The sequence below is a fragment of the Dipodomys merriami genome, unplaced genomic scaffold (assembly GCF_024711535.1).
Source record: "Dipodomys merriami isolate MVZ:Mamm:240054 unplaced genomic scaffold, mDipMer1.0.p SCAF_71, whole genome shotgun sequence".
NCBI classification, from domain to species: domain Eukaryota; kingdom Metazoa; phylum Chordata; class Mammalia; order Rodentia; family Heteromyidae; genus Dipodomys; species Dipodomys merriami.
Window position 1 is genome coordinate 2,379,119 of NW_027206302.1, and position 21,368 is coordinate 2,400,486.

General features: G+C 45.8%; 2 protein-coding genes across 5 annotated transcripts in view; one reads left to right on the top strand and one right to left on the bottom strand.

Annotated features, from left to right (window-relative positions):
• Positions 1-14,824, top strand: part of Zscan20 (zinc finger and SCAN domain containing 20) — a 29,918-nt gene extending 15,094 nt beyond the window's left edge. For 3 of the 4 annotated variants that reach the window (XM_070008794.1, XM_070008795.1, XM_070008798.1), the window contains 5 exons: positions 444-520; positions 1,018-1,102; positions 2,436-3,122; positions 5,246-5,662; positions 6,830-14,824. In XM_070008794.1, coding sequence (XP_069864895.1) covers positions 444-520; positions 1,018-1,102; positions 2,436-3,122; positions 5,246-5,662; positions 6,830-8,070 — 2,507 coding nt within the window. In that variant the 3' untranslated portion in view covers positions 8,071-14,824. The remainder of the gene's footprint in view (positions 1-443; positions 521-1,017; positions 1,103-2,435; positions 3,123-5,245; positions 5,663-6,829) is intronic. The other variant, XM_070008797.1, reaches the window with a different exon arrangement.
• Positions 14,825-19,102: 4,278 nt separating this feature from the next.
• The window catches only part of Csmd2 (CUB and Sushi multiple domains 2), a 535,187-nt gene continuing 532,921 nt past the window's right edge, over positions 19,103-21,368 (bottom strand). The window contains exon 71 of the mRNA XM_070008973.1: positions 19,103-21,275. The gene's annotated coding sequence lies outside the window, so the exon portion shown is untranslated. The remainder of the gene's footprint in view (positions 21,276-21,368) is intronic.

The window sequence follows — 21,368 nt, forward strand, 5'->3', positions numbered from 1 at the left end:
TGGGCGGAGAGAGGGAGTGGCCAGCTGTAGGGCAGGAACTCCAAGGCAGGGAGGAGCTCAGGTCTGTATGGAGCTGAGGACCAAAGGTGAGGATAATGCCAACACACACAGGAAAGGAAGGATACGCAGAATTCAAAGCAAGGGATAATATCTGAAGGACACACTTACTGACAAAGTAAGAAAGTGTTGTGAAAGAGGAGGAAGCTCTCGATAGTGCCAGCGAGCTCACTGCAGCTGGAGATTGGGAGTGGGGTGAGTGGGGAATAGAAACTCCATGTTCTAAAAGGAATGTGGAAGAAGAGGTCTGTGCTGGTCATGGCAGTAACTCAGTGGGATCCAAGCATTGTTTTTAAAAAAAGGTAGATTTTAGAAGAAAGTGGTTTTTAGAGTCAGATCTTGGAGTTGAGAGTTTTTCTTTTTTTCTTTTTTCTTCTTTCTTCTAGCTGTCCTTACTACTCAACTTCCTACTGTCTCAAAGATAGGAAGCATTGAAGACTGGGAGGTGATAGCTGAGTCGCAGGTGAGCTGCTCTTTGTTCTTTCCCTACTATCATTTTTTTTTCTTTCTCATACCAGAGCTTGAATCCAGGGTCTTACAATTGCTCAGATTACTTGCATGCTTGGCACTCTACCACTTAAGCTGTATTTTCAGCCTGGCTTTTTGGTGGTTATGTTAGAGATAGGGTCTCATGGATTTTCCTGGCAATCTCACTGGCCTTGTACTACCATCCTAGATCTTAGCCTCTTGTGTAGCTAGGCGTGAGACACCAGCATCTGGCCTGTCATTACTCTTACTGTGTCCTTGCCTCCAGTGTCTTCCTCTTCCCCTAGCCTCTTCCCACCAAAAGAGTGTAAAACCCAGGGTGTTAGCTATGGCCCCAGCCCAGCCTATGGGACCTTTCTGTGGTCTTGACACTGTGTGATAGTCTTACACAGATCTCTCTTGGGGCCTGATAGGACTCCCAACCTGTTTCAAGGATCCATAATATTTAAATTCCTTCTCTTGCACATGTCACAGGAAGCCCTGGACCCCATCAATCATGCTGACAAGTTGCTCTGTCAGGACCCTCCAGCAAATGACTGTGAGAACAGCGTGCATCTGGGTAAGGAAAGCATGCCCTTCCCCAGGGCCCAAGATGGCCTGATTCTGGTACACTCAGTTCCCAAAGAGTTGTGTGCCACTCCTTTAAGATTTGTAGCTCTGCAGTCTCTGGAATTTCAAAGAGAAGAAGACAACTTGCTCCTTCAAACTAACATTGTTAGTTTGAAGAGTGGTTGGAAGCATGGCTGTCCAGAGCTAGCCCTCTCGCGGCTCCTTGACTTCCTCTCCTCAGTACATTACTCTGAGCCAGGAGCTGGGCCTAGCCTGCTGTCTCAGAAATCCAGTCTTTCTCTATCAAAAGAGATCTGCCTCTCTGGGGCAGACTCAAGTGAATGAAGCCTGATGAGTCCGGTGTATAAAACTGTAAAGTATCATAGGCCTTGACGTACTTGACGCCCATGTGACCAGTGCAGACTCCTTTTTCTGTAGTACACCTGCATGGGAAGCCAAGCACTAGTGAGCCCCCTGCCTAAGAAGCTGGGGTTACCGGGAGGGGAGTTAGACAGGAATGCGGTGAAGTAGAAGATACCTCTGACAGGCCTGACCCATGGTAAGGTAAGATATAGAAGTTTCTTGATTTGTTGTACTTCCTTGACAGTAGGATTCTTTTTTCTTTTTCTTTTTCTTTCTTTCTTTTTTAAAAATATGGATACTATGGCTTAAACTCAGGGACTAGGTGCTATACCTTAGCTTTTTTTCATCAAGGCTAGTACTCTAGCACTTGAACCACAGCTCCTTTTCCAGCTTTTTGGTGGTTAATTGGAGATAAGAATCTCACAAACTTTCCTGCCCAGGCTAGCTTCAAATGACCATCCTCAGATCTCAGCCTTCTGAGTAGCTGGGGTTGCAAGCATGAGTCGCTGGTGCCTAACATCATATGTTTTTACTTATCATGTGCTTGGATATTGCTGATAAGTACCACTGCCATCAGTCTAGTACTTGGCCACATGTGAAAGCTTGCTTGAATTATGGTAAAAAAAAAAGATGGCAGTGTCAATAGAGGTCATAAGTTTCCTGGCAAGAGAGATACATGTGCACACATACACACATGCACACAGCTACTGGAATTCAGTGTGATTGGGCTGATTTATGTCATGCTTCTGTCTGTGAGTCATTCATAGTCATTCTTCGGCATATAACAAACAACAACATAACAACCACAAAGTAAATGACCAAAGCAGTCACTTACCTGTTCTGGTAGGATGATCCTGTTACTTCTCTCCAAGGAGACTCTTTCATCAGACTCTCTAAGTGAAAGGATGTAAGCTTTAGAACATTTTGGACAATGTTCAACAAAACACTTCTACTTAGTCATTTCTCTTCTTTTTGTGTAGGAGCTCTAGTTTCAAAACCAAGTGTCAACTCCCAGTCAGAGCAAGGACAAGAGTTCTGGAGTCTAAGCCTGATGAATTCTGGGAAAAGGAACTCTGCAGATTACAGCTTACATAGTGAGCAAATAAAATCAGCTCAGGCATTGGCCTGGAGTGACTCAAAGGCCTGGGAGGAGCAATACCAAGGCGATGTGGATGACATAAAGGTGTCTGGCGTTCACTGGGGCTATGAGGAGACCAAGACTTTCCTGGCAATTTTGAGTGAATCTCCTTTCTCTGAAAAGCTCCGGACTTGTCACCAGAACCGCCAGGTATACCGAGCCATTGCAGAGCGGCTGAGGGCACGGGGTTTCCTGCGGACACTGGAGCAGTGTCGCTACAGGGTCAAAAACCTCCTGCGGAATTATCGGAAAGCCAAGAGCAGCCACCCACCAGGGACCTGCCCCTTTTATGAGGAGCTGGAGGCCTTGGTGAGAGCTCGGACAGCCATCAGAGCCACAGATAGCTCAGGAGTGGTTGTGACACTTCCCAGGCTGGGGGACAGTGATGCTGAACTGGATGAGCAGGAGGAAGGGGGCTGGGAGACCGAAGAAACAATAGAAGATTGTGATAGTTCTGGCCTAGCCACCGAGGAGTCTGCCCAGGGGTCCAGGATTGCAGGGAGTCCAGCTCTGCTCCACAGTCGTATTGGTAAGAACACGGGGATTAAGCAGATGCCGATTCTAACCCTGTTTACTAGCCAGCCTGTTGTTCCTGAGGTTAAACACAGACTAGAGGTCTGGATTGCTACCACTAGATTAAGATGCTAAGTTCCTTAGGCATCCTCAAACCCTCACTTTGTTCCCCCATGATGAAATCTCCTTGCCCAGGTCTTCTTAATCACAGAAGCAAGCACTTGTAAGACAGACTTGTATGGCAAGACCCCAGTAGTTCTCAGTGCACTCCAGTTCATATGGGAATGATAGTAGGTGTTACAAGAGTGAACTTTTAGCTCCCATGGGAACGTTTCTCTTAGTATACATGAGCCTATGAGCCTGTGATTTCACAGATGATAAATTTGATGTGGAGAGACATCAAGTGAAATTCCAAATAGACAGCAGAAACTAAGTGTCACCTTGACAGTCCATGTCCCAGTAAAGATGAGACAGTGAAGCATTTGATTGAAAGACACACGGGTTCCTGCCAATTTCACATGGTTTCCTTCCTAAGTGCTGCCTCCCTGGGCTGCATCACGTACCTACATAGGAACTGAGCTTAGACCCCCTTCTCTTTCTTTCCTTTAAAAATAACTTTTCAAGTAGTTGTACAAAGGAGCTGCCATTTAACAAAGCAGTTTATGAATAGAATGCGTATTGATCAATGTCATCCATTGATCAACATTCTCACCCATTCCCCCCATCCCATCCCTTTCCTCACTCTTCTTAATTTTGTAGGCTATATATTGAATTTTTTGGCACTTAACAAAGCATTTTATGTATATAATGCATCTTGATCTATGTCACCCTCCAAAATTTTGTGGTACATACAATGAATTCTTGACTGCCTATCCCCTCCCTCCCCCTTCATTCATCTTCCCCTTTCCCCTGTACCCCCCTTTATTTTACTTGTCCATTATAAAGCATGATATTGTGCCATTCGTAAGGAAATGGAAAAACTTGGGGAAAAATTTCAGTAGGCCAAATAAGTCAGACCCAGAGAAACAAATGTTGCATGTTTTCCCTCTTTTATAGTAGCTTGGATGTACCTGTAAATCTATATGTAAACACATTGGATGGTATGCAGGAAGTTATAGATGAATTAACTAAAGTATAATAGACTCTATGGGGAGGTCAAATAGTATAATTCTTTAGAAAGACTAAGTTGAAGCCCAACAAAATAAGTACCAGGAGATTAGATCTCCTTTTCATTCCTTCACAGGAGAGGAGAGGGAGCTGGATGCTGGTGGTTCACTCCTAGCTACTTAGGAGGCTGAGATCAGGGAATTGTATTTTGTGGGCAGGAAAGTCTTTGAGACTCTTATCTTTAATAAAAGCCAGGAGTGGTACTGTGGCTCAAGTGGTAGAGCACAGGCCTTGAGCAAAAGAAGCTCAGGACAGCACCCAAGCTCTGAATTTAAGTCCTAGGATTGGAACCAAGTGTGTATGTGTGTGTGTGTGTGTGTGTGTGTGGGTGGGGGAGGGCATCATCAGTTGGACCTCTGTTGCATAGGTTTCTCAGTTTTATTAAAGGGTGAATTAACAAAAGAGATAGATGATATGTGATATAGGGAGAATCTCATGGATCCCTGTTGCCAACCAGTTGAAGCCAAGTGAGTGGGTTCAGTTGGTACACTTTTCTTTTTTTGGGGGGGGTCCGATTGTGGGGCCTGAACTCTGGGCTTGGGCACTGTCTGTCAGCTCTTCAGCTCAAGGCGAACACTCTACCACTTGAGCCACAGTGCCACTTCCAGCTTTTTTCTTTTTGCTTATGTGGTGCTGAAGAATCGAACCCAGGGCCTCTTGCATGCAAGGCAAGCTCTCTACCACTGAACCACCTTCCCAGCCCCTCAGTTGGTACACTTGATAGACTATGACCACCTAAGTATTCTCTTTTGGAATATTCAAAGTGTTAATAGGACCTTTTAGAACAGGTGTTGTAGGATGCTCTGGCTGACTTTCCTAGCAGACTCCTGAGAATCAAGTTTGTGTTCTTAAGTATCTGGACAGTTTCTGAGTTGCTTGTGTTCTAGATACTTAAAAGGGCAAGTAACGCCAGTCCTTAATAACCCAGACACAGCTAAAATCTCACACTTCTGAATTCTTCCCTCCTGACAGCAGGTGTGCACTGGGGCTATGAGGAGACCAAGGCTTTTCTGGCAATTCTTAGTGAGTCTCCATTCTCTGAAAAGCTTCGCACTTGTCACCAAAACAGTCAGGTGTACCGGGCCATTGCAGAACGACTATGTGCATTAGGCTTCTTGCGGACACTGGAGCAATGTCGTTACCGATTCAAAAACCTCCTTCGAAGCTACCGGAAAGCCAAGAGCAGTCAACCACCAGGGACCTGTCCCTTCTATGAAGAGCTGGATTTATTAATGAAAGCTCGGACTTCCATCAGGGCTATGGAGATTGTCAGGGTCCCTGGGCCTGGGCAGAAGGATATTAAGACTGATGACCAGAAGGCCTGGGGTGAGTTGGCAGATGGAGATGTCACCAAACCTTCAACCCCATGCCCTAAAACTCCAGATACAGGTAAGCCTAGAGCCCTTGGGAGTCCACAGATCTGCAGACCTTAGGTGACCTTAAGAATGGGATTGAACAGGAAAAGGGTGTGGGCTTTCTCACATAATCTCTAGCTCTCTGATTATTTTTACTTAGTATGGATTACATATGTGGAAACTTATAGAACTTACTCAGTCTTTTTTTTTTTTTATTCAAGTGTTAGAAGTTTTATTGATGTTAATATTCCATGAGGTCATATTTAATTCAAATTGCAAAAAAGTTTCAGGAATACAAACTAGCCACTGGTTTAGATGTCATCTTTCTTCTAATTTTAATGACACATATGTCTGTATGAGGTGGGTTAGAGACCTGTATCTTCAGTCTCATGGAATCCATGTTAAAGAACCCTGCTTGGTTGTACATATCACAGCACTCTTGTATTAAATCCATTTTCCTCAGTTTCCCATACTGGACTGCCATCATGATTTCTCAGTAGAAGGATCCATTTGACTCTTCAAGCTGAGTTGGGTGGCTTGATAAATGTTCCCACCAATGTCTTGTTGCTTAGGCCTTTTTTACTTCATATGGGGAATCAAATTTTTGCTATGTAAAACAGGTTTTCCAAGGGGTTTCCTTTTATCCTCAAGGATAAAAAACTGTCTTTAAAATAGCACACACCTGGGACAAAAGTTGTATTTGTTCACAACTACCAGCAATCAATTAACTTTAAATCTTGTAAGTTACCAGGCCCTCGCCGCCCTCTGCAAGCTGGTCCTCCAGTCCCCGGGGTTGGAAGGGCTGCCCGCCCAGCCTGTCGCGGGGCTGCCCTGCGGAGCTCCGGCCCCCCCTTACTCAGTCTTATATGACACAAGGTCTAGTGAATTACTAGAAGAAGGAAGGAGGTGTTTATTATTGAATACCTAGATAGGGTAATTAGCCAGGGAGACTGAATAGCCAGCTGCTTGGTCTGGACCTTGTGGGGTTTTTGGTTGAGGTCATCATGTTCCAGACTGTGTGGCTGAGCTGTGCAGGTTATATTCACTGAAACTTGATAAATTTCAAGTAAGTCACATTTATAAGATGTGAGGTGTAAGATAACAAGTTCACATTAGTCAAATTCACATGACACAAAATACAGATAGATACATCAGGGCTAATTAATGAATGAACAAAACTGTATTCTGTCTATTCTTTCAGGGTTTGAGTTGAAGGATGAAGATCAGATTTCAGAGCAGGACATTTTTGAGGATTTGCCTGGAGCCTTAGCAAAATGCAATACTGAAGCTGTGTGTCAAGTTGGTTGGGAGGAAGACAGTGAAAATGAGCATGAAGGTACAGGGGAGTGGAAAGAGCCTCCCCAGGAACAGTGGGACGACTGTTCTTCTGAAGAGGACTTAGAAAAACTCATTGACCACCAAGGCCTGTACCTCGTGGAGAAACCTTATAGTTGTATGAAAAGCTTCAGCCGGAGTTCCCACTTTCTCGCCCACCAGCAGACTCACACTGATGAGAAGCCCTACAAATGCCTGCAATGTGGGAAAAGCTTTAGTGACCGCTCTAACCTCAATACCCATCAAAGAATCCACACTGGAGAAAAGCCTTACGTATGCCTTGAATGTGGGAAAAGCTTCAGTGACCACTCCAATCTTATCACCCACCAGAGAATCCACACAGGGGAAAAGCCCTATAAATGTGGCAAATGTTGGAAAAGCTTTAACCAGAGTTCCAACCTCCTGAAACATCAGAGGATACACTTGGGAGGAAGTCCCAACCAGTATAGTGAGTCTGGTGGGGAGGGCTTTGAACAAAGTCCATCTTTTAGTGTTCCATGGCAGAATTCTGCAGGGAAGATAGCTGAGCAACTTCAGAGAGTTGGTGTGAACTTGAGCTCTCCCAGACCCCACAGTACCAACTCAGGGGATAAACTGTATCGGTGCTTTGAATGTGGGAGATGTTTCTCAAAGAGCTCTGCTCTCCTCAGCCACCAAAGAATCCACACTGGAGAGAAACCATTTGAGTGTGCTGAATGTGGGAAAAGCTTCAGTAAGAGCTCCACCCTGGCCAACCATCAGCGAACCCACACTGGGGAGAAGCCATATAAGTGTACGGACTGTGGGAAGTGCTTCAGTGAGCGTTCCAAGCTCGTCACGCACCGCCGAGTCCACACAGGGGAGAAGCCCTACAAATGCCTCGAGTGTGGGAAGTTCTTCCGGGACCGCTCCAACCTCATCACTCACCAGAGGATTCACACAGGAGAGAAGCCATACAAGTGCAGAGAGTGTGGGAAGTGCTTTAACCAGAGCTCTAGTCTTATTATTCACCAGAGAATCCACACAGGGGAGAAACCCTACAAGTGCATGGAGTGTGGCAAAGATTTCAACAACAGCTCCCACTTTAGCGCTCACCGGAGAATCCATACAGGAGGGAAAACATCATAGGAGGACCCCTCCACTCCCAACAAAAGAGCAATCCCTGTGTATTCACACTTCCTAAGATTTTAAACCATATACCAGAAAGAAATCTTCCAGTTTTTCAGTTTTATACCCAGGGAAGTAGTAGTCTTGGTAATTGCTAGGTAATTTGGAATTGAATTACAAATACTAAGTAAGGATCCAGAAGGCACTTTTCTCAAGTGTAATTTGTTTTTCTCCGATAAAGACCTCCACAACAGCCTCAGGCTGTCCTTGTATTTGCTGTCATGTGTGAGCTTTATCAGTATTTGAGCCAGACTGGTGACTTAGGGGATTAAATCAGTGACCCTGACCAATGATTCCAAACTGTTACTTGGTTTCTGCCCTGTCTATGGTGTTCTCTTGTGGGGTAGTTTGCTCTCAGGGCATATCCTCAGGAAAATATGAGACTCCCTAGTGCGAGGGGGAAGAGCTGAGAGCCTAGAGCCAGTGGCCTAGTGATTAGTTCATGAATTCTCCCTTGAACAAATATGGAAACTGAGATGCTCTAAAGATGAAGACCTGGGCTGTTTAGAATTGGTGAAGTGCTTTGAGCAAGGCCAAGCTATTATCAAAGTGATGGGCATGATATTTTGTCTTAATAGTAATAGGGTGAGAGATAGGTTGGCTAGGATTGGGGAAAACACAACCAAAGTGATATTTTAAGTCTCTTCTCAGAAGTGGTTTCTGCTTCTTGTTATACTTGGCTGACCAGACTTAAGCCTTGTAGAGCTAGTGGCGTCCCCACCACTGCTTACTCATCCCTGGCCTCCCTGGCTTCTATTTGTTCCTAATCCTGATGACAAGACTGAGGTAGAGGGAGTTGGTATGTGGTTCTCTATTGAGAAGTTCCACCTTCCAGCTTCACGGTAGCATTTTATCATGAGTTCTCTTTACTTAGTCTTACCCAGTTAGACCATTTGAACCAGCTTTTCACATAGGCCAAGTTGGACAAGTTCACCTGGGTGATTTTCTCATCTCTACCATTTTGGCCTCCAGAGTTGTTCCTTAGAAGGGTTTATAAAAATGTAGGCCAAAGCCAGGCATTGGTGGCTCACGCCTGTAATCCTTGCTACTCAGGAGGCTGAGATCTGAGGATCGCAGTTCAAAGCCAGCCTGGGCAGGAAACTCCTTGAGACTTATCTCCAATAAACCACTAGAAAACCAGAAGTGGTGCTGTAGCTCAAGTGGTAGAGCGCTTGCCTTGAGCTAAAGAGCTGAGGGATAGCCCCCAGGTCCATAGTTCAAGCCCAACAACTGACAAGCAACAACAACAACAACAAAATGTAGGCCAAAAGATGTGCACTGGTGGCTCATGCCTACGATCTTATCCACTAAGGAGGCTGAGATCTGAGGATCATGCTTCATAGCCAGCCTGGGTAGGAAAGTCTAGGAGATTCTTAATTTCCAAAAAGGTGCGAAGTGGAGCTGTGGCTCAAGTGGTAGAACACTAGCTTTGATTAAAAAGCTCAACGACAGCACCCAGGCCTTAAATTCAAGCCCCAGGACTAGCACACACACAAAAATGTTGCCCAAGGACTTTGATTTCCATGGAATTTTAAAGCAAATTCCCCTTGCCATGATCTATCTGTGGCATTGGGGCCTTATTCATGTTCTGATTATTTCTGACCATAGGAAGTATCTATCAGCTAATGGATATGATTGGAACTTGGTGTGCACATGTGAGGAAGTAGGTAGAGTGGAGGCTTTTGTCACTCCCATGGAACAAGGTCAGTTCTTAACCCCTCTCCCTGCTCCAGAACCTTCCTTCCCCAGAACCAGCCCACTTGTGGTCACAGCTAGTTTACCTTTTCTTGCTTATGTTATTCTGAATGGCTGGGGTTGAGGGATAAGTCCTGTATTGAAATGAACAGATGTCAGCAACTACAATAAGATGATGATATAAGAGAACTATGAGAGCTGGAAAGAGAGGTCCCAAAGAGAGAAGGGAGTTCCAGAGAAAGGTGCTGTAGTATGATATAGCATGAATTCAGGGTATAGATGTGGGACTGTAAGAACTGTAAATTATTATTTTTAGCACTATTGGAGTGTAGAATTGGGGGAGGTAGGGAGTGTTGGGAGCTGAGAGTGGAGAGGTACTTGGGTAAGATTATATATAGGGAAAGCTTGAATGCCAGGCCCAGGGAGACAGGTTCAAGTATCAGAATCTAGCGGCTGATTGGAACCTGGAAAAGCTTCAGTTACCAGCTATGCCACTGTTAGGACACTATGGCATGGTTCCAGTTAGAAGGCCAGGGCCTGAACTAGAGCAGGGGTTACACTGAAGAGGAAGGGGCGCATCTGTGGGGTTTCAGAAGTAGATTTGAGGACCACAGGGGAAAGCCTTGGGAGACTGGGAAGAACACATAACGTTCAAAATTGGGGACATGAGGAGGAGATGAAAATGTCACAGAAGGGCAAAAGACTTAAGTTTGCCTAATGGTATTCCTGACCACAGTACACTTATATACTGGGCTTCAGGTCAGAGGAGAGGAGAGGCCTTGGAGTTAGCTGTGTGTGCAGGGCAGTTAAACTCCTGACAAAGGGATTATGTTTAACGTCAAGTGAGGCATCGGGCCTACAACAGAACTTGAGAAGTGCCAGAACAGGGAAGCAGGTGCTGCTTAAAAGTGCTCTGGACTGTCCTTACTCTTACTGTCCTCTGGGGCCACTGACCTCCTTGCTGACACCTGGAGGGTTTTCTGACATCTTTGCTGTGGAAGCCAGGCTGAGCTGTGTGTGTGGAAGTGACATGGTAGCCCTCTTCCAACTTGACTCACCCTTTCCCTGACCTTGGGACTGTGCCAGTGTCTCCTGTTTGCAGTGAATTTTCCACGCCCATGATCTGTCACTGCCTTCCCGCAACTCTTAACTGGAGGTTCAGCCATGAAAGCAAGGGCAGCATGGGTCGGGCAGAAGCTTGGGCCCAGGTGGTCCCCTCTTTCTGTTTACTTGACTCTTGGGAAGAAGCATTCTTTCAGGGGGTGTCATCGTTTGACACCCAGAACAATTCTGATTGACTTGAGTACCCCAGCTACCTAAGCTGTCTCTGTCTGACTGGAGGCAGTAGCTAAAGTCAAAATGAATCAGGTGATGCATCCCCTTATTTCAATGTTGGTCCTCTGCTCCCACTGACCATCCCATAACCCCATCCATTCAGAAGTCCCCACTCCAAACTGCCCCAGGGCGTCAGGGCTGCCTGTAGCACAGGTGTCTTCAGGGGGCACAGGCCGTTGGTGTTCCTCTTGCTCCTGGCTCTGTCTCCTCACACTCCCAGCATTGGTGCTAGCATGTTTTCATCTTTTTTTTTTTTCTCCCTGAGTTTCAGCAAATCTAGACTAATCTCCAGATGTACAGTGCTTTAAAGGTAAGGCAAAGGCTTGCTCCTTTCTTACCCCAGTACCCTGGTGAATAACCTCTTCCCATCCTTTTCCTCAGTCACTTGATCTTTCATCTGATCTCTGTCAGAGTCTCCTATCTGCTAGAAGGAGGTGGTAGAGTACAAAAGAGGCTCAGGTACTTTAGCATACAATAGGTTATCTTCTCTAAAAGCTGACAATGTCTTTAAGAGCCATTTGATTAAGCCAAGAGCCTCAGAAGAGCCTCAGAACTGTGAAGGGCAGAAGCTAATGAAATAATTTTGCCCAAACATACTGAACAAATTGACACTGATTTTCAACTCAGGGAAGTATTAGCAATTCTCCTTGCATGTAGATTCGGCTCATGACTATCATTACAGGATACTTATTTCTAAAGTTTCACATTCTCATTGTAGGGAAATACCCCCATAATTGCGCCCCCTAGAGGATGAGGGCCACAGCAGTGGAGACTGGAAAGGCAAGAGTCTCTTACGTCTGGTCCTGGGGTGGCCTTATGGATTCAACTGAGCCCAAGCAGAAGAGAACTGCAGACCTGGGGCTGATTACTGTTGTCACTGAAGTCTTGAGAGCTACTAGGGCTCAGGAAACTCTCCTTTGGTGGCAGGTGACAAAAGTGACACAAGTGGAAAGGGACCTTCTTTTTCTTCTTTCTACATAGAATTTGGCTTGGCCATATTTCGTGTTTTGGAGAAATGAGTAACTCCTACATAAAGGCAGCCAAAACCAGCCGAAAGTGGCTCAAGGACGCCCTCTGGAGGCAGTGATGAACGAAGCTTCTTTGCGAAGCACCTGGGGCAGGACAAGAGGTCTATGACCAGCATGCGATAGGGCTGGGGTTCAATCATGACCACATCTGGAGAACCCTGCTCCCGAAGTTGCCCAGAAACGTATCTCTATATAGGGAAACAGAATATACTTGCTTATCTGCAGGAACATTGGCCTTGGCCAGCTTATTTTTTTTAATGGAACCTTGGCATTTGTGATAGAATTTGGTATCCTTTTGATGATTGAATTCAAAATGGGTTGAATCCTGGCCTCCAGGAGGCTGTAGAACTTAGGGTCTAGTTCTGAAACAGAAGAGTCTCTTTGGTTTGCAATGTGTGCTCCTCACTTCATTTATCAGACTTCACCTCTTGCTTTTCCATCTTTTATTATTTTCTTTTCCTATAGTATTATGTGCATTTCCTAAAGCTAGTCAGATTCTATTTGATGGGGAAGCCTCATGAACAACTCACATCAAACTATTTCCTCCCTCTTCCTCCCAAAAGGAATTAAAAAAAAATTCTCTGGCATTCCCTGGTTACACCAGAAGAGTAGAGGGAAGGAGGAAGGGGAATAATTGAAAGAGTGGCGTGTCGGGGGATAGGGACCCAACATTTCAAGGCCTTTGTGCTTGGAGCATCTTCCCTTTCTTCATCATGGTGCTTCAGACATGGATGGATGCTCAGCTTTGGCATCATTGCCTCTTACCCACAACAAATGTCTCCTTGACTGCTGGCCTATTTCACACACATCTATTGATAATGTCTTCAGGATTTCCAAAAAATAATCTGAGGTACCCAGGAACTCAGAAGATACAAGGAAAGTGATGGATGAGATACCTGGGTATTTCCAGAGGATTGAATCTTACTCTTCTGATTCCAGAAATAGAGCCTGTTGTACTTGAGGAGGAGAGAATTGCTACAGAGTCTCCATGGGAATTCTTTTTTTCTTTTCTTTTTTTTTGGGGGGGGGGGGCGGAGTCCGGTCATGGGGCCTGAACTCTGGGCCTGCGTGCTGTCCCTTAGCTCTTCAGCTCAAAGCTAGCACTCTACCACTTGAGCCATCACACCACTTCCGGCTTTTTTTTTCCTTCTGCTTATGTGGTGCTGAGGAATCGAGCCTAGGGCCTCATGTATGCAAGGCAAGCGCTCTACCACTGAGCCACCTTCCCAGCCCGGGAATTCTTTTTCTATCATCCATTTCTTTCTGGAAACATTCAGGAACTTAGCTTAAGGTTGAAGTTTCCTAATAAACTGTGGCTCTTACTATTGTCAAGTGGGGTGTTAGGCAACTGGTTGTCCTCAAATTCAGATTGTGAATTGGTAGAGAGAGAGAGAGTATGTATGGTATTGCTCACAATCCATAGGAAACCTGTGTCTTCCTGAGTCAGAATCCATGGCTAGGCCATAGTGGTGGCCTGCACTACACATCGCAGGACCGAGATGAGACTTTGGAAGGACTTGTTTTCACGTTTAATGTCACATCTTTCTAACACTGCTGCACTACTGACCAGACCTACAGGGCATACCTTCCTGGAAAACAGAATAGAGCCCACACACTCCTCCTTGTCCATGCTCTGGCTCTTAGCCAGTTTCACCACAAGTGTATAAAGCACAATTCTGAGTACTTGGGTTCACTAAGACTGACTGGCCAATCCAGATAGGAACACGAGGTCCATTATCTGAAAAGGTTCATTCTAGACAGCTAGCAGGCCAAGGCAGCATGACTGAGGGTGCAGCACCAGGGGGCAAAGCCCACCTGAGGGAGATGCCTTGTTGACTGGACTGGCTGTGTTTGTTCTCAGGTCAAAGAGCTGGGTATTCATATAGCCAGAAGTTCTGAGCTGGCCCAGGAATCTGAGTGTCAGGGGCACCTGCACCTTAGGTGATGAGGATCATCAGTTCAGGAGGGCATGTTTAGTACTAAGGTCTGGAGATGAAGATCGGGTGAGAGACCTGATCATTACAGGCCCGAGGGAAGCTTGAGGAAGGGACCAGGTTGGGGCCTAAGGAAGGAGAGAAGAGAAGGGAGCAAGTTGGAGAAGGAGGGAGATGGGTGAGGAGAACAAATAGAAAAGGAAGAAGAGGAGCAGAAGAGGGATAAGCAGGGCGAGGAGGCAGCCATGATAGGAAGGAAAAAGGAAAAGTAGGAAGGGTGAGGGTAGAAATAGGGGCCAGCTGTCTAGCAACCTATGAGTGACACAGGCAGCCCACCAGGAAAGGTGGGACCTAGTGGTACAAAGTTGGAGGTCAGTGGAGTAGGAAATGAGCAGGTAAGAAACTGCGGATTGGACTGCTTGTTTCAGTATCCCACAGCCTTGTTCTATCACCAAGGTTCCATGGTAACTAAGATCAAGGATTCTCGGGTTGTGCTGTCCAAATTGGAAGTCTCTAGCTGAGTATGCCCGTAGAACCCTCTAAATGTGAATTTGTATGGGAATTTCTTATGTGTAAAATATACACCAGACTCTGAAGACTTACATGAAAAAAAAGCAAAAAGGTTTCAATATTTTTTATATTGGCTAAATGTAGAAATATTTTGTATTAGGTTCAATAAATATATTATTGAAACTAATGTCATCTATTTCCTTTTACTTTTATAAGGTGGCTATGAGAATTTAGATTGCACATATGGCTTGCACTTATGGTTTGTGTTGTTTACATCCATTGCATTATTCTAGGGTATTTGAATGAGAAAACATTGTCCCTAGGGGCCTACAGGCCAGTGTAACAGTGCTTGCCCTGGGACCCCAGTTGGTTGACTGCATCAGTATGGAACCCTCTCGTGGACCCAGTAACTGGGCAACTTTGGCTGGGCCCAGGCAGCAGGGTGGCTTCCTTTTTGTAATCACATGTGCCTGTGGCCCCATGTCTGTCGCTTTTCACAAGCTCAGGTCTTATTCAAGTCTACTTATGCAGGAAAAGCCATGGAACCAAATGCAAGTAGTAGCAGTCTGACAGCCTCAGCAAGATGTCCCTGATCACAGAGTTGTTTGGATGCAGGGAGTTAGGGAAGAAGTTAAAAATAGTCTTTTTCTATAGGACAGATCAGTGTCAGAGTTTTTGTCATCAAACTTTACTTCTGTGAAGATGTGCCAAGTTTACAAAGAAACTGAGGCTCACACAATCTTGTCCAGAAGCCCACAATACAATTAATAGAGGGGTAGGAACAACAAGTTGTTCAGCTTGGCTTTCTGGCAACTGGGTTAGAGCTTTCCAGAATGCTCTAGAAAATTAATAAGATAGCTGAGTTCCAGCAGACTCATTTCCCACTCAGGACTTTTCAGTGCTCATTTGCTCTTGGTCTCTGTGGAATCCCATGGCAGGGAAGATGGATTATGGCTCCCTTCCTAGACTACCCATATCCATTAGCAGACTGAGGTCAGGGTCAAAATCCACCCACACTGCCCACCTGAGTGCTGATTGACTTGGCTCAGTCCTCTTGGCCCTCACTATTCATGTTTCTTCAGAACTACTACTCCACCACCTTCTCCCAAACTTCCTCTTGCTGTCCACAAAAAATGGATACCTGTAGATGAATTAGATGAGATGAAAGTATCCAGTATCAGGAGTCAACTCTTCTCCCAAGTCTTCCTCCAAGGCTGATTTTATTGATAATCCCTCCTAATGCTGAGCTACTGCTTTTGTCTTGAGCCAACTTTTTAAGATCCTGCTGTGCCTTGACAGTCCATCCCCCTCCCCCTCCCATTAGCCCACCTCCCTATAGTCTATCACTTTATGGCTCCTCCTGGAAGCTAGGCATTTGTGGAAGAACCTCCCTTCCTCCCTGGCAGCCCTCCTTCAAATACAGGCCATTGAGTTGTTTAAAACCCAATGCCTCTGGGTGAGAGGCAAGCTTGCTGTTCTAAGGATGAGGTGCACAATACAATTTCTGTCTCACTGCAATTCAATGAGAGAGTGTTGTCATCCCTACTTTACAAAGGGGCCAGAGAGGCTCAGGTTAGTAACCGGCTTCAGGCAGCAGAGCTAGTTTAGTGAGAAAGCCTGGATCACAACTCAGGTGCAGTAGTTTGGCTCATCTGCATTTGTAACCATCACTCCACTGTGGGTTCCTTTGAAAGGCCTCGTTCAGTTATCACCATCTGGATCCTCTATATCCTCTTCCAATCTTGTCAGCTGCCACTTGCTGAACATTCCCATGCATTCACCCAAGACTTCTTTTCCCAGCTGGCAATTGTCTGCATCCCACTTTTTGCCATTATCCTGGGTGAGTGAGGCACACAGTGGAGTCTGTGTGTGTCACCATCTGACTTCACGGCTACCTCCTCCACCACCACCCCCACCTCCTCCCCCCCACCCCACCATCAGTCCAATGAATTGAGACACTAGTCTCTCTCCTCAGCTTCCAGTTTGCTTAATGAATTATGTGGCATTTCCTCTGGGGTTCAGCACATTTCTGTGTTTCTTCACAAAGCTGCTTTCCAGCTGGCCCAATACTTTCTTTTTCCTGCTCTATCCAGTCACTCAGACATGTAGAAATCATTCCTGAGTGTCCCTTGCATCTACATCGAATCAATCACCATGACATGTGGGATAAACCCCAATGACATCATCACTCCATCCATTTCTCTCCATTGCCACTGCTGTCACCCCATCTGGCTGACGTTAGCTGCTGATACTCTGGGGTCTCAGGGTCTCTTCAGCCTAAGCTCTTAATAGTAGTGCTTGTTTTTGTTCTGGTCCTGGGGCTTGGACTCAGGGTGTCAGCTATTCCTGAGCTTTTGCTGTCCAAGGCTGGAACCCTACTACTTGAGCTACAGCTCCACTTCTGGCATTTTTTTTTTTTGTGCCAGTCCTAGGGCTTGAACTCAGGCTCAGGGCTTGGGCATTCTCCTTAAGCTTCTTTCACTCAAGCCTAGTGATCTGTCACTTGAGCTACTCTTCCACTTCTGGCTTTTTTGGTAGTTGAGTGGAGATGAGTCTTATGGGTCTCCAAAATCTAGGCCAAACCCACCCTTCAGGGAAAGGAACTTGTTTACCCCCCAGGTTCCTATCCTGAGCTGACTTAGGTTCCATTATTTGAGTATCTGAAAGTTTTACTGTGATAAAATACATGACAAAAACTTACTATCTTAACTTGAACAGCTCAGGAGTGTTTAGTACACTAGAGTGCAACCAATTTCTAGCTCCAGCTTACCATATGATCCAACAAATCTACATCTAGATGTATGCCCAAAAGAATCAAGAAAGTTGGGTACAAAAATATGTTTGTAGCTGGGCGCCGGTGGCTCACACCTGTAATCTTAGCTACTCAGGAGGCTGAGATCTGAGGATCTCGGTTCAAAGCCAGCCTGGGCAGAAAAGTCCTTGAGACTCTGATCTCCAATAAAGCACTAGAAAACCAGCAGTGGCGCTGTGGCTCAAGAGATAAGAGTGCTCGCCTTGAGCTGAAGAGTGCAGGGACAGCGCCTAGGCCCAGCGTTCAAGCCCAGTGACCAACAACAACAAAAACAAATGTTTGTAAGCTGGGCACTTGTAGCTCACTCCTGTATTCCTAGCTACTCAGGAGGCTGAGATCTAAGGATTGAGACTTGATGCCAGCGTGGACAGTCACATCCATGAGACACCTATCTCTAATTAGCAAAAAGTAGCTCAAGTGGTGCAAAAGCCAAGCAAGAGCTAAAGGCTTCCAGTTCAAGTCCCTGTATCATCAATAAAAATAAATAAGTAAAATGCTTGTAGGATGGTGTTGATAGTACTGCCAGTCACAATACCCAAAAGTGGAAACAACCCAAATGCCCATTAGGAGATGAGTTAATAAACAAAATGTGGTACATATAAATATTACTCAGCATAAAAGGAAAATAATTCTAGTATACAAATTAACCCTGAGGACATTCTGCTCCATAGAGACAAATGCTGTGCCACTTACAAGAGGTCCCTAGAGCAGTCATATGCATAGAGAGTAAGATGGAGAATAGAGGTTGCCAGGGGCTGGGGGAGGGAGGAACAGGAAGTCATTGTTCAAGAATTGCTTCAGAGCTTCTGTTTTAGAAAGCTTTGCATGTGTGTGTTGGCCATTTATGTTTCCATTGGAGAAATGACTGTTCAAGTCTTTTCTAGAATCTCTTTATGCATCCTAAATATTTCACGTATTTAGGATTCTGAATATTAATACTCTATCGGATATGTGATTTGCAAATGTGTTCCCCCTCTTTATAGCTTGCCTCTCACCTTGTTAACTGAATCCTTTGGTGCAGAGTTTTTATTCTTCTTTTGGGGGGGGGATCTGGTCGTGGGGCCTGAACTCTGGGTGTGGGCGCTGTCCCTCAGCTCTTCAGCTTGTGGCTAGTGCTCTACCACTTGAGCCACAGCACCACTTCCGGCTTTTTAAATTTTGCTTATGTGGTGCTGAGGAATTGAACCCAGGGCCTCGTGAATGCAAGGCAAGCGCTCTACCACTGAGCCACCTTCCCAGCCCATGGTGCACAGAGTTTTTAAAGTTTGATAGTGTCATGTCCAGGAGATCATTGCCAAGTCTACTGTCATGAAGCTCCTCTCTCTGTGTTTTCTTCTAAGAGTTTTATTGTTTCAGGTTTTCTGTTTAGGTCTTGATCTGTTTTCAGTTAATTTTGTATCAGGTGTATCTACTCTCTTTGCTGAGCATTCAACATGTAGCTGTGGTGACGTGGTACAGATAGGAAGGGACTTCGAAGCTGTGTGTGGAATGCACTCCTGTAGGCCTAGCAGTCAAGAGGCTGAGGAAGAGGGATCATGAGTTCCAGTCCAACCTGGGATACACACCAAGACCTTATCTTAGAAAAAAACAACAAGAAAAAAAGAAAGAAGACACTTCCACATGTCTGGCTCCATCTACAATAAGTCTTTCTTCCTTTTCCTCAACAAGATCTACCCCTCACCATGGAAGGAAGTCATAAAAATATAAGAAAAACCAATGCAAAAATTTATATTTTATTTGAATTCAAAAAATTTAAAATTGCTTTCAAATTCAGGAAAGTACCATAATGCAGAACCCCAGGGGAGCCCTCATATACAGAGACAGATAAATTAAATGTATATACTGCAGACAAGCCGAGAAGGTGTATACATTACATATTTACAGTGTCTCATGTGTTCTGAAAACTGTATTTATACATTTTATTACATTTACAAAAAAAGGCTTCCACTACCATTTACCTACAATAATGAAAAAAAAATTTACACCTGTTTTTCTCTCTCCTTTTTTGGTACTGTACAAACTTTGTATAATAAAAATATATCTCTGTACAAAAGATTTTTTTTGTTTTTGTTTTACTTTTTTTTTGTGGGAGGGGGGATGGCGGTGGTGGGTAGATGGATGAATGGCAAGTGGAAGGTCTCATCTGGCCCTGCTCCCCTTCTAAGAAGCCTCTGGAAGTGGAGAGAAAATGCCAGAGGTGGGAGAGGGCTATGCACGGCAGAGTGCTGGGTGTGAGGCTCGGCTGCAGTGCTCCTTGGGTCTCTCCCACTGGAGCGGGAAGGGGTGAGGCTGCAGGAGGAGCCGCTGAGAGGTCTGAGTGTCGGAGGGGAGAGCCAGCAGGGCGTCCTGCCTTTGTTTCCAGGGATGGAAAGGGGGTGAGTGTGAGTGTGTGTCTGGACTGGTACTCTCCCACTTGGCCCAGGGATGCTGCATCCTGGCAGAGGTTCACAGAGGTGGGAATGGACTCCTGCCACTGTGGAACTCCATTTCAATCTGCTAGAAAGGGACGCCTGCACTTACTCTAGTCTGTCCTGACACCAGTGAGTCAGAAATTGAAACTGTGCCAACCAGAACTGACTTTAAGAACCAGGTGATCCTGTCCCTGTGCTCACATAGTTTGAGTTCTTATCTGAATATGCCACATGAGCATCAGAGGCTGGTGTGACATGCTGGCACAGGGAGTGAGCCCATGGGGACCTTCCCAAGGATGGATGATTTCCATTCTTAAGCTCCCAAGGTTCTCAACAATGCTCATATTGAATTCACTAATAACCCAAATACAATGAAACTTAACACAAGTCAAAGCTGAGAGAAAGAGAGAAAGAGAGAGAGAGAGAGAGAGAGAGAGAGAGAGAGAGAGAGAGAGAGAGAGAGAGAGAGAGAGAGAGAGAGAGAGAGAGGTTGATTCATTTGCTCAATTCTTTTGCATTGGGAGCTGCCATTGGCTATGGTCAGAAGCTTCCAGGAGCCCAGAGGCAGCACCAATTGCAGGAGGCTGGGTGTGCTGGGTCTCTGTCTTGATGCTGCCCAGGTGGAGCAAGCAGAACTCAGCCTGGACCTGGGTGGTCCCCTGTGTGTCCTGCTAGACCTAGCCACAGTGACAATGGAGGGACTACCCTGTTCCTCCAGCCTCCAGTCTCTCTTCCAGACCTAGGTTTCTGGCAGCAGGTGGACTTTGGGGTGAAGGAGATTTGAGTCTGCATTCTAGCTCAATTCTTATTTTGTGGCTCATGCCTCTACCTTCCTGGGCCTTGTTTCCCCATTTGTAAAACAATAGTAACAAACCCAGCTTTGGTGGTGGTTTACAGACCAGAAATAATACATGTGAACAGTGTCAGGCACGGAGGAGAACCCCAGGAAGAGGAGGCCATTCCTTGTTGGGTGCCATGGCAGGCTTGTTTTCCTTTCCTGTCCATAGTCATCCTATGCAGATGGCACAGGCCCCCATGGGACATGGGATAGGGGCAGGTCTTCTTTGTGTTTATGGGGAGCAGGGCACAGGGCATCTTACATACACACACACATACACACACATTTTCTTCTTAGAAAGTCTCTTCCATAGGACACAGCCTGCACACACACATGCGCACGTATGCACATACACACACACATGCACACATATCTACCAGTTGCTCTGCTATCTTAAATCCATAAACTTCTTCCTGTCTGCAGCCCCTCCTCTTCCTTTACTGCCCCAATCCAGGAAACAGAGGGAGTCCTCTCCAGGGTGGCAGGCGCAGATGGTGGCGGGCAAAGGCCCCAGTCCAGCAGCGGCAGACACAGGCAGAGAGACAGACGAAGATGGGCACTGGGCACTGTGCTCAGGGGAGCTCCTTCCTGCCCCCTGGGGAGCTGGAAACACACAGACCACAGAAGAATCATGAGAAGAGAGGAGGAGGCAGGAAAGGTTGGGGACTGGAGGAGGCCGGGGAAAGTGGCCAAACT